The sequence below is a fragment of the Oncorhynchus masou genome, unplaced genomic scaffold, assembly GCF_036934945.1.
Source record: "Oncorhynchus masou masou isolate Uvic2021 unplaced genomic scaffold, UVic_Omas_1.1 unplaced_scaffold_5583, whole genome shotgun sequence".
Taxonomy (NCBI): Eukaryota; Metazoa; Chordata; class Actinopteri; order Salmoniformes; family Salmonidae; genus Oncorhynchus; species Oncorhynchus masou.
This window is the reverse complement of record NW_027012001.1, coordinates 2,373-21,246: the sequence shown is the minus strand read 5'-3', so window position 1 is coordinate 21,246 and position 18,874 is coordinate 2,373. Positions and strand designations below refer to the sequence as shown.

At 46.2% G+C, this 18,874-nt stretch overlaps 1 protein-coding gene and 1 pseudogene across 1 annotated transcript; both read right to left on the bottom strand.

Annotated features, from left to right (window-relative positions):
- Positions 1–1,373: 1,373 nt before the first annotated feature.
- Positions 1,374–1,651, bottom strand: LOC135536115 (cystatin-like; the record flags this gene model as incomplete). The annotated part of the gene is made up of 1 exon (XM_064962508.1): positions 1,374–1,651. A coding segment is annotated over exon 1 (210 nt), but the record flags the coding sequence as incomplete, so codon positions are not given.
- Positions 1,652–7,237: 5,586 nt separating this feature from the next.
- LOC135536114 (epoxide hydrolase 1-like) lies at positions 7,238–17,760 on the bottom strand (annotated as a pseudogene).
- Between the last annotated feature and the right edge of the window lie 1,114 nt (positions 17,761–18,874).

Here is an 18,874-nt window from a genome sequence, read left to right as displayed (position 1 = left end):
AATATATCCCATTTAGCAGACGCTTTTGTCCAAAGCGACTTACAAGTCGGCTGGGGCCACTACTTTTACATATGGGTGGCCCTACCGGGAATCGAACCCACGACGCTTGGCGTTGCAAGCGCCATGCTCTACCGACTGAGCCACACAGTCAATAACTCAATAACTCACAAGATGTTGAACACAAAATTTAAACCTTTGTATGCTGCAAAATGTGTATAATTCAAATGAACCATGTAGTTTAGTGATCCAGTTCAGACTGACATACAGTACTGTATATTTCAGAAAGATGGAGTCAGAAACATTTGAAGCAATAGAAAACCAAGACGAGACATTATACAGTTTCAACCAGATGACAAGTAGGTATACAGGTCACAAAGTAACTTAGGAGACTACACCAGACAACATATCCATTTCAATCATTCTGTAGAGGTGATGCCAGTCATTCATATGAACCTCTATAGAAACATAGTCCCTGGACTGGGCTCAGGGTTACAGAGAGAGAGACAAAGACAGAGAGAGAGACAGAGAGAGCGAGAGAGAGAAAGAGAGACAGACACCACAGTTTAAAATGATAATTTAAACTAATAGTTTGATGGTTGTAGTCATTAACAATCCCCCATATGAGGAAACTGAACTCAAACTTCACATCTCTCTAGTATAGGCTACTTATCCTAAAGACCGATAAGCAAAACGCCACCGATAAGTGATTCAGATTCAGACAACATTAATGTCCTCAGAGGCAATTCATGTGGCAGCAGTCATGAAACAGATCACATTTTAAAATAAATAGCAAAGGATATTTACAAGCAAATAGGCAGGATTTGATCAGTATGGTGGCTGTCAATGACTTTCAGTTCATCATCCCAGCTTTCTCCTAGATCAGCACTCCTACTCTGAGAAACGTTATGATCATGGCCTCCTGTCATCTCATACTATGGCTGTAGTTGGGAATCTTTTTCATTGTCACTTGCTGAAGCCTTTGATAGCCATGGGGGTCTGGAAACCTGCAGCCCTGCCAGTCAGTCTACCCTCCTCCCAGAGAGGGCCCAAACCTAGAGACACAAGACGGAGCACTAACGTGTCTCTTCACCCGCGTGGGGACCTTAACATCCCTATGGGCCAGAACCATGGCCCTGTGTCGGGCAGGTTTAGCGTCAGACAAGTCAAGTTCCCTTGTTTTTCGGCCTACGTTGACTGACCCAGGTCATATTAGACAGGTGTCGTACATTAACTAAAACATTGACCATTCTGCCGCATTCGGAGTGCGTTAATAAATTCACTGGTCTATATTAAGACATTTCAACCGAGGAAACTACGTTACACAACGAACGACCAACATTTTGTCTTCGTTCAACTGATTAAAAGAGACGGACCTGTTTCTGAACCTTGACAACCTTGGCCATCTGCCAAACATACAGGTCGTTTGTTCCCTTGTTGTATTCGGCCACCGCGAACTGCAGCGCGTCTCTGGTAGCTTGGTCCTTCATATCTGCGTCCACGACCACCCCCGGGATCCCAGCGGCGCTCACCACGATGAATGACACCGCGAGCAAAGGAACGACGATCTTCCAATTCATGAGCATTTTTCTCGTCTGATATCGGTCTTTATTGCAACTCTGATCGTATCAAGCAACGTTACACCACAACACATCCTCGCCTCAGATGACTTTTATATGAATGTGTTGAGGTCACTTCTGATTGTTGAGGGGTGGGGCTTAATTCTGAATCCACTAATCACTTCAATTAAAAACCTAACGCCCCCGTCACACCGACAGTGAGGAGTTTGCGCAAATTGGGAGGAAGCATCGTCTGGATATGTGTGCAACAAAAGTTAACCATTCACCTTCTGCTACCATTTCTGTCAAACCATTTAATGCATACAGTTTAGAGTTGCATGTCCCGTTTTATTTGCTTGTGTAACGGATGTGAAACGGCTGGCTTTGTTATCGGTGACGTCACTTGCTCTGAGACCTTGAAGTAGTGGTTCCCCTTGCTCTGCAAGGGCCGCGGCTTTTGTGGAGAGATGGGTACCGATGCTTCGAGGGTGACTGTTGTTGATGTGTGCAGAGAGTCTCTGGTTCGCGCCCGGGTATGGGCGAGGGGTCTAAAGTTATACTGTTACACTTGGTTGTAGGCTTCAGCTATATAACTCATAACGGAAATATATTATTAAATGAGAGCCTGCACAGCAATGGATTTCTTAAAAAAACAATTTCTCTTTTATATAAGTGACGCTAAACTAAATGGGACTAGGCTTCGTCTTTGGGGAAGATTCTAGCATTAAGCCGACTGTTAGACCACAGAAGTTACCAGTGTCTTTGACATGAGCTAGGCCTGGCAAGGAGTGTCAAACTCATTCCACTAAGGGCCGAGTGTCAGCGGGTTTTGGTTTTTTCTTTCAATTAAGACCTAGATAACCAGGTAAGGGTAGTTCCTTACTAGTTAGTGACCATAATTCATCAATCAAGAACGAGGGTCGAAAACCCACAGACACTCTGCCCTCCTTGGAATGAGTTTTACATGGGGCTAGGCTTTATTCGTAATTCAAAATCAAATCAAATTTATTTGTCACATACACATGGTTAGCAGATGTTAATGCGAGTGTAGCGAAATGCTTGTGCTTCTAGTTCCGACAATGCAGTAATAACCAACAAGTAATCTAACTAACAATTCCTAAACTACTGTCTTATACACAGTGTAAGGGGATAAAGAATATGTACATAAGGATATATAGATGAGTGATGGTACAGAGCAGCATAGGCAAGATACAGTAGATGATGTCGAGTACAGTATATACATATGAGATGAGTATGTAAACAAAGTGGCATAGTTAAAGTGGCTAGTGATACATGTATTACATAAGGATGCAGTCGATGATATAGAGTACAGTATATAGGTATGCATATGAGATGAATAATGTAGGGTAAGTAACATTATTTAAGGTAGCATTGTTTAAAGTGGCTAGTGATATATTTACATCATTTCCCATCAATTCCCATTATTAAAGTGGCTGGAGTAGAGTCAGTGTCAGTGTGTTGGCAGCAGCCACACAATGATAGTGGTGGCTGTTTAACAGTCTGATGGCCTTGAGATAGAAGCTGTTTTTCAGTCTCTCGGTCCCAGCTTTGATGCACCTGTACTGACCTCGCCTTCTGGATGATAGCGGGGTGAACAGGCAGTGGCTCGGGGGGTTGATGTCCTTGATGATCTTTATGGCCTTCCTGTAACATCGGGTGGTGTAGGTGTCCTGGAGGGCAGGTAGTTTGCCCCGGTGATGCGTTGTGCAGACCTCACTACCCTCTGGAGAGCCTTACGGTTGAGGGCGGAGCAGTTGCCGTACCAGGCGGTGATACAGCCCGCCAGGATGCTCTCGATTGTGCATCTGTAGAAGTTTGTGAGTGCTTTGGTGACAAGCCGAATTTCTTCAGCCTCCGAGGTTGAAGAGGGCGCTGCTGCGCCTTCTTCACGATGCTGTCTGTGTGAGTGGACCAATTCAGTTTGTCTGTGATGTGTATGCCGAGGAACTTAAAACTTTGCTACTCTCTCCACTACTGTTCCATCGATGTGGATAGGGGGGTGTTCCCTCTGCTGTTTTCCTGAAGTCCACAATCATCTCCTTAGTTTTGTTGGCGTTGAGTGTGAGGTTATTTTCCTGACACCACACTCCGAGGGCCCTCACCTCCTCCCTGTAGGCCGTCTCGTCGTTGTTGGTAATCAAGCCTACCACTGTTGTGGCGTCCGCAAACTTGATGATTGAGTTGGAGCGTGCGTGGCACGCAGTCGTGGGTGAACAGGGAGTACAGGAGAGGGCTCAGAAGCACCCTTGTGGGGCCCCAGTGTTGAGGATCAGCGGGAGGAGATGTTGTTACCTTCCCTCACCACCTGGGGGCGGCCCGTCCAGGAAGTCAGTACCCAGTTGCACAGGCGGTCGAGACCCAGGGTCTCGAGCTTGATGACGGCTTGGAGGGTACTATGGTGTTGAATGCCGAGCTTCTGTAATTTGACTTATGTGCTTGCTATTTAGCCTATGGTGACTGGCCTCAAGTTATTGATGACACAAACCTGAGAAATGAAATTAGAATTAAGAATTGTACTTTCTTATCATCGTGGTTATAATGTCAATAGTCGAGTGAAATGGCGCTTTCACGACAACTGGCAACTCGGGAGGGGGAAAAGGGTTCAAATCATGACGTCAGTGATCGGATTTTCAAGTTGGAAAGTCTGAACTCTAGAAAGGTGCGCAGTGTCCCGACTTCCAAGTTGGATCACCGTTCAAAAAGATTTTCCCAGCCGGAGCTCATTTTCCCCGAGTTCCAAGTTGACGTGAAAGCAAAGTAGTCGGAGATTTCCAGTTTCAGCTGATTTGAATGCGGCAAACGTCCAGACTTCGGTCAATGATGCACAGACAGGAGCGCACTTTGAAACTGCAGGACTCTTGAGTAACCATGCAGACAATTGAAGTTCTGAAGTGAGTACTTCTTTATGTGGATAAATAGAGCGTAATTAATCAAAGCATTGCGTAAGAGTATATTCATCGCCTATAGATGTGGTTTAAGACTAAAGAGGTCAAAGGGCACGCAGTCGGGATAGAAGGACTGCGTGTTGGGGGCACACGGTCAACAAACAACTTGGATATTTGTCAAATCATGATCGACAGTTGTCTGGAACAGCTGGTGCTCTCCTGCAGCTTTTATTTTTCTTTCACCTTATTTGTGGAACTGTTTTATGTTTTGGTGCCTAGAGAGATGTGAAGTTTGAATTCAGTTTCCTAATATGGGGGATTAGTAGTACTATGTGCTGTAATGAAAGCAGTGTTGGTGTTGTGACAGTATGTAGCCTCCTAAGTTACTTTGTGACCTGTATACCTACTTGTCATCTAGTTGAAACTGTATGTCTCGTCTTGGTTTTCTATTGCTTCAAATGTTTGACTCCATCTTTCTGAAATATACAGTACTGTATTTCGGTATAAACTGGATCACTAAACTACATGGTTCATTTTAATTATACACATTTTGCAGCATACAAAGGTTTAAATTGTGTGTTCAACATCTTGTGAGTTATTGACTTGTGGATGTTAATTTGATTTTATTTGGATCCTCATCAGCAGTCACTAAGGGGTCAGCTTGTCTTCCTGAGGTCCACAGAAAATTAATCATGGTTTCTGGGACATAGATTAGGCTTAATCTAGACCTATATTAAAAACCATACTCAATGGAACACTACCATTGCAATATATTATTAGTCCAGGACTAAACTTAAGCTGTGTCCAGGTCACTCCTGGGAACCAGCCCCACAAATATCAGACACTAAAACAGGAAGTGTCAAACTACAGGTGAGCGTCTACAGGTGTTGTTGTTGCTCCTCCCTTGTACTTGATTAATGAATAAAAGTCACTCAATAGTACGGAACCGCTAATTAGTGAAGAACTCCACTCACCTGTTGCCTCGGTCTTATTTGAAAGGAAAACCCACAGACACTTGTTCCTCTGTAGAATGAATTTGACATCCCTGCCTTACAGAATTCGTCTAATAGATATGATTACAGCAGTATAGTATGCTGTAGCAGTAGTGCATTATCGCAACAAGACAAGAACAGACATCTGTGATTGAGGCTGCTTTCACACAGTTGTTGTGCAATCTGGAAGACATTTGTAATCTGTATTTAAAATGCTGATAATTTCATTTATTTATTACAGTATAGGTCCATTATGTTGACTGTATAGCCTTAATATTACACCAACACAATCACTGAGCATGATCATATTGCAGTGTTAACATCACTGATTGACCCAGTATTTACCTGATAATCAGACAGTGCTTCTGATTTATCTTAGATTAACATTTAAATGTTTTTAGTACAAAGCTACAATTCCAAGCTGTAGTGTCATCACGTTCTGCAGTCTGCTGGTTTTCTTCCAGGCACTTGGCAGGGTGGAGTCGACCTAATGTATCCATCAACTCTCCACCTTCTCCACCTTCTTCACAAACTGCAGCAGGTCGTCAGCCAGGAGCTGTGGCTCCTCGAAGAACAGCGAAGTGGCCTCCTCGGGGCATGTAAGAGTAGGAGTAGATGTTCCTGAACTTGTCTCTGGCCCACGACTGGGGCACGTGCATTAGCTCGTTGGGGAGCCGCCGCCAGACCTGTGGCACATACACCCCGTGCTGAGGACACGAGGAACAGGTTAACAAACACCACATTTACATTTTAGTCATAACAGAGTTTAGCAGTGCATTCAACTAAAGTAGGTAGAAAACAACCACCTAGAACATCTCATTATTGGGTGCCTGTTATCATAACACAAAGCAAGCATGATCATGTGTTCAAGTCCCACAAGGATCACATAAAACTACAAAATGTACTATACGTCCCTTGGCATGTATTATAATAGTGTCTTATTGTTTTTTTAGGAACAGCCCGTGTCATATCAAATGGACAGGCCCTGTAGGAACAGCCCATGTCATATTAAACTGGACAGGCCCTGTAGGAACAGCCCATGTCATATTAAACTGGACAGGCCCTGTAGGAACGGCCCATGTCATATTAAAGGGACAGACCCTGTAGGAACAGCCAGTGTCATATTAAACTGGACAGACCCTGTAGGAACAGCCAGTGTCATATTAAACTGGACAGGCCCTGTAGGAACAGCCCATGTCATATTAAACTGGACAGACCCTGTAGGAACAGCCCATGTCATATTAAACTGGACAGGCCCTGTAGGAACAGCCAGTGTCATATTAAACTGGACAGGCCCTGTAGGAACAGCCCATGTCATATTAAACTGGACAGACCCTGTAGGAACAGCCAGTGTCATATTAAACTGGACAGGCCCTGTAGGAACAGCCCATGTCATATTAAACTGGACAGACCCTGTAGGAACAGCCCATGTCATATTAAACTGGACAGGCCCTGTAGGAACAGCCCATGTCATATTAAACTGGACAGGCCCTGTAGGAACAGCCCAGGTCATATTAAACTGGACAGGCCCTGTAGGAACAGCCCATGTCATATTAAACTGGACAGGCCCTGTAGGAACAGCCCAGGTCATATTAAACTGGACAGGCCCTGTAGGAACAGCCCATGTCATATTAAACTGGACAGACCCTGTAGGAACAGCCAGTGTCATATTAAAGGGACAGACCCTGTAGGAACAGCCCGTGTCATATTAAATGGACAGATCCTGAAGGAACAGCCCGTGTAATACTGGAGAACTATGCCACCACACATACAAACTCACTTATTATCCAGTCTGTTGTCAATGTTGGTCTTTAAGTTCTCCTTGTAGAACCTCATGGAGGACACGATGGAGCCGGTGGTCCAGTAGATCATGATGTTGGTCAGCAGGTCGTCCAGGGTGAACTTCCTAGAAGACAGGAACCAGGCTCTCTCAATGAACCAATCAACAGCCCTGGGTTTTATTCATTCTCCAATAAATACTTTTTCAGTTGCAAATGTTTTGTAATTGTTTGCACTAATAAATACAACCCAGGAAGTCCCTGTTTCAGTTTGTCCCATTTGCTGTCATGTGAATAGGACTGTGAATGGCTGCTACCAAGGCAACATGTGAATAGGACTGTGAATGGATGCTACCAAGGCAACATGTGAATAGGACTGTGAATGGCTGCTACCAAGGCAACATGTGAATAGGACTGTGAATGGCTGCTACCAAGGCAACATGTGAATAGGACTGTGAATGGATGCTACCAAGGCAACATGTGAATAGGACTGTGAATGGATGCTACCAAGGCAACATGTTCATGCAAATAGAATAGGTTCATTGTTTTGCTGGGACAAATAAAGTTGTATTGAAAGTTTCCCCTACATTTTTGGCAGATCTGACCATCATTTGATTAAGAGTAATTGATGGGACTGCAATATATTTACCCCCTAAAAAGTACACTGCTCAAAAAAATAAAGGGAACACTAACACATCCTAGATCTGAATGAATGAAATATTCTTATTCAATACTTATTTCTTTACATGTGTGATTTTGTTGTCAGCACATTCAACTAAATCAATGGAAATCAAATTTATCATCCCATGGAGGTCTGGATTTGGAGCCACACCAAATTTGATGTAATGTCCTTAAAGCAAGTCAAAATGAGGCTCAGTAGTGTGTGTGGCCTCCACGTGCCTGTATGACCTCCCTACAACGCCTGGGCATGCTCCTGATGAGGTGGCGGATGGTCTCCTGAGGGGATCTCCTCCCAGACCCGGACTAAAGCATCCGCCAACTCCTGGACAGTCTGTGGTGCAACGTGGCGTTGGTGGATGGAGCGAGACATGATGTCCCAGATGTGCTCAATTGGATTCAGGTCTGGGGAACGGGCGGACCAGTCCATAGCATCAATGCCTTCCTTTTGCAGGAACTGCTAACACAATCCAGCTACATGAGGTCAAGCATTAGGAGGAATCCAGGGCCAACCGCACCAGCATATGGTCTCACAAGGGGTCTGAGGATCTCATCTCGGTGCCTAATGGCAGTCAGGCTACCTCATGGAGGGTTGTGCGGCCCCCAAAATAAATGTCACCCCACGACTGACCCACCGCCAAACCGGTCATGCTGGAGGATGTCACATGCTCAGTGTGAACCTGCTTTCATCTGTGAAGAGCACAGGGCGCCAGTGGCGAATTTGCCAATCTTGGTGTTCGCTGGCAAATGCCAAACGTCCTGCACGGTGTTGGGCTTTAAGCACAACCCCCACCTGTGGACGACGGGCCCTCATACCACCCTCATGGAGTCTGTTTCTGACCGTTTGAGCAGACACATGCACATTTGTGGCCTGCTGGGGGTCATTTTGCAGGGCTCTGGCAGTGCTCATCCTGCTCCTCCTTGCACAAAGGCGGAGGTAGCAGTCCTGCTGCTGGGTTGTTGCCCTCCTACGGCCTCCTCCACGTCTCCTGATGTACTGGCCTGTCTCCAGGTAGCGCCTCCCTGCTCTGGACACTACGCTGCCAGACACAGCAAACATTCTTGCCACAGCTTGCATTGATGTGCCATCCTGTATGAGCTGCACTACCTGAGCCACTTGTAAGGGTTGTAGACTCCGTCTCATGCTACCACTAGAGTGAAAGCACCGCCAGCATTCAAAAGTGACCAACACATCAGCCAGGAAGTATAGGAACTGAGAAGTGGTCTGTGGTCACCACCTGCAGAACCACTCCTTTATTGGGGGTGTCTTGCTAAATGCCTATAATTTCCACCTGTTGTCTATTCCATTTGCACAACAGCATGTGAAATGTATTGTCAATCAGTGTTGCTTCTTAAGTGGACAGTTTGATTTCACAGAAGTGTGATTGACTTAGAGTTACATTGTGTTGTTTAAGTGTTCCCTTTATTTTTTTGAGCTATATATATATATATATATCGGCTGAACTGTAGCTTGTACCTCTCCAGGCCCCATCTTCCAAGTTCCTGTTGTTGAAGTCAGTCCAGGTGGAGAACTTCTCCAGTATGTAAGCAGCCAGGCCTACTGGAGGTCATTCAGTCCACAACCTGCAGGGGGAGACATTTCACAATATGATTAGTACGACAACTACAGCTAAACTATCAGAGGTCTGTGTCCTTGCATTTATTTATTTTACCAGGGAGTCATACTGAAACCATGGTCTCTTTTACAGATGAGCCCTGAAATACATAAAATACACACAAAATATAAATACAAAAAAAAAAAAAAACACGATCATCGGTAGTAATGTCAGCAATCAGCTTTCTGAATTGCCCTAGAGCACCAAAACATAAAATGTAAGACCATTCTGAAGATCGACCTTATTTGTGGAACAAAAGCTGCATGAGAGCATGAGAGCACCAGCTGTTCCAGGCGACTGTGATCATGCTCTCCATAGCCGATGTGAGTAGACCTTTAAAAACAGGTCAACATTCACAAGGCCACAGGGCCAGACGGATTAGCAGGACGTGTACTCCGAGCATGCGCTGACCAACTGGCAAGTGTCTAACCTGCCATTTTCAACCGCTCCCTGACAGAATTTAATACCAACACGTTTCAAGCAGACCACCAAAGTCCCTTTGCACAAGAACAGCCAAAGTAACCTGCCAAATGACTACCAACCCATTGCACTCACATCTGTAACCATGAAGTGCTTTGAAAGGCTGTTCATGGCTCACATCAGCACCATCAATATTTTCAGTCTCTTGAGGGGGAATGGTAATTGTCATTCCTTCTTCACGACTGCCTTGGTGTGTTTGTTCCATGGTAGTTTGAAGCTCTCAACCTGCTCCACTTCAACACTGTCGATGAGAATGGGGGTGTGCTCAGCCCAACCTTTTCCTATAGTCCACAACCATCTCCTTTGCCTTAACCTCATTGAGGGAGAGGTTGTTGTCCTGGCACCAAACTTCCATCGTTGTCAATGATCAGGCCTACCGCTGTTGTGTAGTTAGCAAACTTGATGGTGTTGGAGTTTTGCTTGACCATGCAGTCATGGGTGAACAGTGAGTACAGGAGGGGACTGAGCATGCACCCCTGAGGGTGACCCCGTCTTGAGGATCAACGTGGAAGATGTATTGTTGCTTATCCTTACCACCTGGGGCGGCCCGTCAGGATGGCCAGGATCCAGTTGCAGAGGAGGTGTTTAGTCCCAGGGTCCTTAGCTTAGTGATAAGAATTGAGGGCACTATGGTGTAGTCAAATAATAGCATTCTCATGTAGGTGATCCTTTTGTCCAGATAGGAAGTGCAGTGTGGAGTGACTGCATCATCTGTGGATCTGTGTGTAAGGTTTCTGGGATAATGGTGTTGATGTGAGCCATGACCAGCCTTTCAAAGCACTTTGTGGCTACAGACTTGAGTGCTACAGGTCAGTAATAATTAAGGCAGGTTACCTTGGTGTTCTTGGACACAGGGACTATGGTGGTCTGCTTGAAACATGTTGGTATTACAGACTCGGTCAGGGAGAGGTTGAAAATGTCAGCGCATACATAAAAAAAGTTGTGTGATGACATTCTCACCAGCGGAGTCTGGCTTGGTGCCCTGGATGTGCAGGTAGCCAGTCTCTCTGATGATCTCATAGAAGTTCCTTTCCATGAAACCTACTGAACCAAACAACCTCCTGACATCCTCCCGGGTGAACCCAACCAGCCAGGGCAGGTAGCGGCCAATCAGGATTGAAAACAGGACACCGAAGCCCCTCAGTTTGCTAGTTAACATGTTGAGGTGGAGACCCTTCACACACCTACACAGTAGCACAGGAAGAGAAGATATATAACATGTGGTCATCCAACAGAGAAATCTGTCTGCTTGATGGTTACAGTGTTGATGTTCTGAAGACATGTTATTCTGTGTACACTAAATGTCCCCGTGACCTAGCGTTTCCCAAACTCAGTCCTGGGGACCACAAGGGGAACACGTTGTGTTCTTCTTTGCTCTAGCACTACACAGTGAATTCAAAATACTCAATCTCGATGAGTTAAATCAGCTGTGTAGTGCTGTACAGCAAACACCCAAATGTGCACACCTTGGAGTCCCCAGGAGCGAGATCGGGATACACCACCCTAACCCTTCGATATTTGCAGATGTGAAGGGTCTGGACAGGTAGAATCAGTATAGCGGAGGTGCCGTGTACCTGACGGGTAGAATCAGTATAGCGGAGGTGCCGTGTACCTGACGGGTAGAATCAGTATAGCGGAGGTGCCGTGTACCTGACGGGTAGAATCAGTATAAACGGAGGTGCCGTGTACCTGACGGGTAGAATCAGTATAGCGGAGGTGCCGTGTACCTGGCCGGGTAGAATCAGTATAGCGGAGGTGCCGTGTACCTGGCGGGTAGAATCAGTATAGCGGAGGTGCCGTGTACCTGACGGGTAGAATCAGTATAGCGGAGGTGCCGTGTACCTGACGGGTAGAATCAGTATAGCGGAGGTGCCGTGTACCTGACGGGTAGAATCAGTATAGCGGAGGTGCCGTGTACCTGACGGGTAGAATCAGTATAGCGGAGGTGCCGTGTACCTGACGGGTAGAATCAGTATAGCGGAGGTGCCGTGTACCTGACGGGTAGAATCAGTATAGCGGAGGTGCCGTGTACCTGACGGGTAGAATCAGTATAGCGGAGGTGCCGTGTACCTGACGGGTAGAATCAGTATAGCGGAGGTGCCGTGTACCTGACGGGTAGAATCAGTATAGCGGCGGTGCCGTGTACCTGACGGGTAGAATCAGTATAGCGGCGGTGCCGTGTACCTGACGGGTAGAATCAGTATAGCGGCGGTGCCGTGTACCTGACGGGTAGAATCAGTATAGCGGCGGTGCCGTGTACCTGACGGGTAGAATCAGTATAGCGGCGGTGCCGTGTACCTGACGGGTAGAATCAGTATAGCGGAGGTGCCGTGTACCTGACGGGTAGAATCAGTATAGCGGAGGTGCCGTGTACCTGACGGGTAGAATCAGTATAGCGGAGGTGCCGTGTACCTGACGGGTAGAATCAGTTTCGCGGAGGTGCCGTGTACCTGACGGGTAGAATCAGTTTCGCGGAGGTGCCGTGTACCTGACGGGTAGAATCAGTATAGCGGAGGTGCCGTGTACCTGACGGGTAGAATCAGTATAGCGGAGGTGCCGTGTACCTGACGGGTAGAATCAGTATAGCGGAGGTGCCGTGTACCTGACGGGTAGAATCAGTATAGCGGAGTGCCGTGTACCTGACGGGTAGAATCAGTATAGCGGAGGTGCCGTGTACCTGACGGGTAGAATCAGTATAGCGGAGTGCCGTGTACCTGACGGGTAGAATCAGTATAGCGGAGGTGCCGTGTACCTGACGGGTAGAATCAGTATAGCGGAGGTGCCGTGTACCTGACGGGTAGAATCAGTATAGCGGAGGTGCCGTGTACCTGACGGGTAGAATCAGTATAGCGGAGGTGCCGTGTACCTGACGGGTAGAATCAGTATAGCGGAGGTGCCGTGTACCTGGCGGGTAGAATCAGTATAGCGGAGGTGCCGTGTACCTGACGGGTAGAATCAGTATAGCGGAGGTGCCGTGTACCTGGCCAGGTAGAATCAGTATAGCGGAGGTGCCGTGTACCTGACGGGTAGAATCAGTATAGCGGAGGTGCCGTGTACCTGACGGGTAGAATCAGTATAGCGGCGGTGCCGTGTACCTGACGGGTAGAATCAGTATAGCGGCGGTGCCGTGTACCTGACGGGTAGAATCAGTATAGCGGCGGTGCCGTGTACACCTGACGGGTAGAATCAGTATAGCGGCGGTGCCGTGTACCTGACGGGTAGAATCAGTATAGCGGAGGTGCCGTGTACCTGACGGGTAGAATCAGTATAGCGGAGGTGCCGTGTACCTGACGGGTAGAATCAGTATAGCGGAGGTGCCGTGTACCTGACGGGTAGAATCAGTATAGCGGAGGTGCCGTGTACCTGGCGGGTAGAATCAGTATAGCGGAGGTGCCGTGTACCTGACGGGTAGAATCAGTATAGCGGAGGTGCCGTGTACCTGACGGGTAGAATCAGTATAGCGGAGGTGCCGTGTACCTGACGGGTAGAATCAGTATAGCGGAGGTGCCGTGTACCTGACAGGTAGAATCAGTATAGCGGAGGTGCCGTGTACCTGACAGGTAGAATCAGTATAGCGGAGGTGCCGTGTACCTGACAGGTAGAATCAGTATAGTGGAGGTGCTTCCACCATATTGTTCCCACCTCACAGATCAACAAATATCAAATGGGTCCCAAGGGGAAGAACTAGAGAGAGAATTGGGGCCGGCTGTCTGTTATTTTTTTTTAATTTAACAAGTTAAGTCAGTTAAGAACAAATCCTTAATTACAATGGACGGCCATCCACAGCCAAATCCGGAAGACGCTGGACCAATTGTCCACCGCCCTATCGGACTCCCAATCACGGCCAGTTGTGATACAGCCTGGAATCGAACCAGGGTGGCTGCAGTTATGCCTTTAGCACTGAGATGTGGTGCTTTAGACCGCTGCTCCACTCGGTAGCTTCCTGGTTTTAAACCCTTCTTCCAAAGTGTACAGATGCTGCTCCCCCCCCCCCCTCATGGATTAGACACTGCTGGCAACTCACTCCAGCCAATGGTTACATCAATTATATGCTTTAAAATCCACCAAGGGGAATGTGCAAGTGCACTTATCTAGAAAAGAGGAGAATTGTTCTTACTCTGGCTTCATCTGGGCCATGTTAGTAGTGATGAGTGAGCCCCAGTCTCCTCCCTGCAGATAATACTCTGAGAAACCCAGACGCTCCATCAGCTTGTGGAAGACCCTCGCTGCAGCCAGAGAGTTAAACCCTGCAGGGAAGGACACCACAGAAGAAGAGCAGATACTTTATACTACAGAAGACTATAGCCCTTAGTAACTCATCTATTCCTAGTATAGTGAACTAATAGTACCTTTACTAAATAGGGCTGGGTTAAAAAGCCAAAAAGATGAATTACCACAATCAGAAAATAACAAAAACAAAACCTTGAATCTCCTTGCTTGATTAATAAAAAAAAAGAAACAGTATTAGTGGGATATGTATTGCTATTCTAGGTTCTACAACTCCTCCAGCCTGTCATGATGGGGTTACTGTAACCTAACCCTGTATTACTGTGGTGTGGAGTTGATAGAACCAGATAGAGATACATAATGAGTCACTTAGCACAATATATGGAAATGTCCAGCTCAAATGCTTGCAACAAACAATGTGACAGAACATGTTTTGCCGTTTGCAAAAAAACTGGTCTATGCCATCACAGTTCTTTAGAATTAAGGTGTCAAACATACAGCCCCCGTCCAATCAGTCCAGCGAAGTGGGGGGGACAAACTCGATATACTTTAAAATGACTAAAACCAAATCACAACTGTGTAGAAATGATCACGGATCCACACTGAACAAAAACATGAAAACACAAAATGCAAGAATTTAAGATTTTACTGAGTTACAGTTCATGAAAGGGAAATCAGTTAGTTTAAATGAAGTCACTAAGCCCTGCTATATGGAATTCACACGGCTGGGAACACAGATGCATATGTTGGTCGCGTAAACCTTTAAAAATATAAGTCTCTCTCTCATAAATGATGCATTATGGTTGAACCAAAAGTTAGTTCATTCAAGAACATTTTCAGCTGTGGAATGTTGTCCAACTCCTCTTCAATGACTGTACAAAGTACTGGATATTGGTGGCAACTGGAAAATGCTGTTGTACACGTCAACCCAGAGCATCCCAAACATGCTCAATGGGTGATAGGTCTGGTGAGTATGCAGGCTATGGAAGAACTGGGACATTTTCAGCTTGCAGAAATTGCGTATAGATCCTTGAGACATGGGGCCGTGCATTATCATACTGAAACATGTGGTGATGGTGGAGGAGGAATGGCACGACAATGGGCTTCAGGATCTCATCAAATGTTGTCCGCAGCTCATGACTGACCGTACCCCCACCATGGGGTATTCCGTTCACAACGTTGACATTAGCAGACCGCTCGCCAACACGACACCATGCAGCTGTCTGCCATCTGCCCGGAACACACTTCTCCAGCGTGCCAGTGGCCATCGAAGATGAGCATTTGCTCTCTGAAGTCAGTTACGACGCCGAACTGCAGTCAGATCAAGACCCTGGGGAGGACGACGGGCGAGCAGATGAGCTTCCTGAGATGTTTCTGGCAGTTTGTGCAGAAATTCTTCAGTTGTGGAAACCCACAGTTTATTCAGCTGTCCGGGTGGCTGGTCTCATACGATCCCGCAGGTGAGAAAGCTGGTTGTGGAGGTCCTGGGCTGGCACGGTTACAGGTGGTCTGTGGTTGTGAGGCCGGTTGGATGTACTGCCAGATTCTCTAAAACAATGTTGGAGGCAGCTTATGGTTGAGAAATTAACATTCAATTCTCTGGCAACAGCTCTGGTGGCCATTCCTGGTTGACAATCCTGCAGCAAACATGCCAATTACACACACCCTCACAACTTGAGGCATCTGCGTCATTGAGTTGTGTGACAATACTGTACATTTTAGAGTGGCCTTCTATTGTCCTCAGAACAAGGTGCACCTGTGTAATGATCATGCTGTTTAATCAGTAAGTTGATATGCCACAGGGATGTAAAGTAATTTGTGGACAACATTCAGAAAAAAGCTTTTTGTGCGTATGGAAAATTCCTGGGTAATTTTATTGCAGCTCATGAAACATGGGACCAACCCTTTGCATGTTGCATTCAGATTTTTGTTCAGTGTACATTTGTACACTTTCTTGACTGTGTCCAGCTCACTAATATTCACCTAAATGAAAGCGAGGCTGTCAGTTATTGACGGCGAGTATAACACCTTTTCAGTGCAGCCGTTTGGACCTCGTCGAAGACCGAATGAGGCCCCTGCGGCAGAATGAGTTTGACACCCCTGCTTTAAAGAATGCTTATGCCCCATAAGCGAGTCCTCACCTTGCTTATGAGGGGCCTCGGAGAAGCCATATCCTGGGATGGAGGGGCAGATGACTTCGAAAGCCAGACTGTCCAGCGAGTTGGTGAGTAAGGGCAGGATCCTATAGAACTCATAGACAGAGCCAGGCCAGCCATGCACCAGCATTAGAGGCAACACCCTCTGGCCCTCACGGTGAGGTGGACGCACATGAATGAAGTGTACATCCAATCCTGAAGGAAGAGGAGTCAGGGGTTAGAGGACGGGGAGCAGTGGGTAAAACATTGGGGTACCTTGTTATAAGCATGTATGAGCCTTTTATAAAGGTCTTATTCTTTAGATCAACATTTAAACTGACTTTAATGATTATGTCTGACAAATGTCACACAGAGTGAGAGACAGAAACTACCGCTATAAAGATCATGATGTGATCATCAAGGCCTACTAACCCTCGATATTGGTTTTGAATTGAGGATACTTGTTGAGTATTGCAATCTGCTTCTTCCAGTTAAATTGATGCCTCCAGTGGGAGACCACCTTCTTCAGGTAGGGTAGAGTTGAAGCCGTACTGGAAGCCTGTGTCCTCCAGTGGTTCAGTGTGCCGGGTCCTTTCAATACGGTCATACAAGTCCTGTAGAGGAGGATGATGATGGAGGAGGAGGAAGACCTGTGTTAGGCCTGTTGTGGTCACAAAGGTACATGTTCCCTTGATTTTCCCATGAAATTAAAAGATACTCAACCATAACTCACTGGGCACACCACGTCATATCAACATGGATAATATTTAGTTGAGACGATCAATGAGATTACAACCTTATACTCCCCCACTCAAAAGATAAAAGTGAAATTGAATTTCCAATGTGTTTTCACTACACTTTCAACCATATAAAAGTACAACCAAATTCCAATGGAAAAACAATGTCTGATTTTTGGTTTAATTGTTACCGAAATGTATATTACTGCAAATTGGGAAGACAATGTCAGATATTTTGTTTATTCATACAACAGATTAATGTATTATCACAGTGCTTCATCTGATAGAACCAAATGACCAAGATTGCAGTTGAGGATCACTGTTCTCCATGCTCCCCGTCCAGCAGGGGGTACTGTTGCATCAAGGCCCAGCCAAACAGACTCCAAAACAACTTCTATCTGCTGGCCATGACACTATCAAACAGCTAACAAATACTGTTCTCCCTCCCCACAGACTCTCCACACACGGGCTCTGTCCATCCACACGGGCTCTGTCCATCCACACGGGCTCTGTCCATCCACACGGGCTCTGTCCATCCACACGGGCTCTGTCCATCCACACGGGCTCTGTCCATCCACACGGGCTCTGTCCATCCACACGGGCTCTGTCCATCCACACGGCTCTGTCCATCCACACGGGCTCTGTCCATCCACATCGGGCTCTAAACGCTCAGACAATTTACACTGCTGCTAAAATTATCATTGATTAAATGTATTAGTCTGTTGAACGGCTGTTGATTATTGATTGCCACTACCATCTATTGATCCTGCTACTGGTCACTATTGATCCTGTCATTGGCACAGATCAAACTATACAAGCAGAAGATACATTGCGTTGACAACCAAACAATTCAATATCACTAAATCAAATCAAATTTTATTTGTCACATACACATAGTTAGCAGATGTTAATGCGAGTGTAGCGAAATGCTTGTGCTTCTAGTTCCGACAATGCAGTAATAACCAACAAGTAATCTAACTAACAATTCCTAAACTACTGTCTTATACACAAGTGTAAGGGGATAAAGAATATGTACATAAGGATATATGAATGAGTGATGGTACAGAGCAGCATAGGCAAGATACAGTAGATGGTATCGAGTACAGTATATACATATGAGATGAGTATGTAAACAAAGTGGCATAGTTAAAGTGGCTAGTGATACATGTATTACATAAGGATGCAGTCGATGATATAGAGTACAGTATATATACGTATGCATATGAGATGAATAATGTAGGGTAAGTAACGTAAGGTAGCATTGTTTAAAGTGGCTAGTGATATATTTACATCATTTCCCATCAATTCCCATTATTAAAGTGGCTGGAATTGAGTCAGTGTCAGTGTGTTGGCAGCAGCCACTCAATGTTAGTGGTGGCTGTTTAACAGTCTGATGGCCTTGAGATAGAAGCTGTTTTTCGGTCTCTCGGTCCCAGCTTTGATGCACCTGTACTGACCTCGCCTACTGGATGATAGCGGGGTGAACAGGCAGTGGCATGGGTGGTTGATGTCCTTGATGATCTTTATGGCCTTCCTGTAACATCGGGTGGTGTAGGTGTCCTGGAGGGCAGGTAGTTTGCCCCCGGTGATGCGTTGTGCAGACCTCACTACCATCTGGAGAGCCTTACGGTTGAGGGCGGAGCAGTTGCCGTACCAGGCGGTGATACAGCCCGCCAGGATGCTCTCGATTGTGCATCTGTAGAAGTTTGTGAGTGCTTTTGGTGACAAGCCAAATTTCTTCAGCCTCCTGAGGTTGAAGAGGCGCTGCT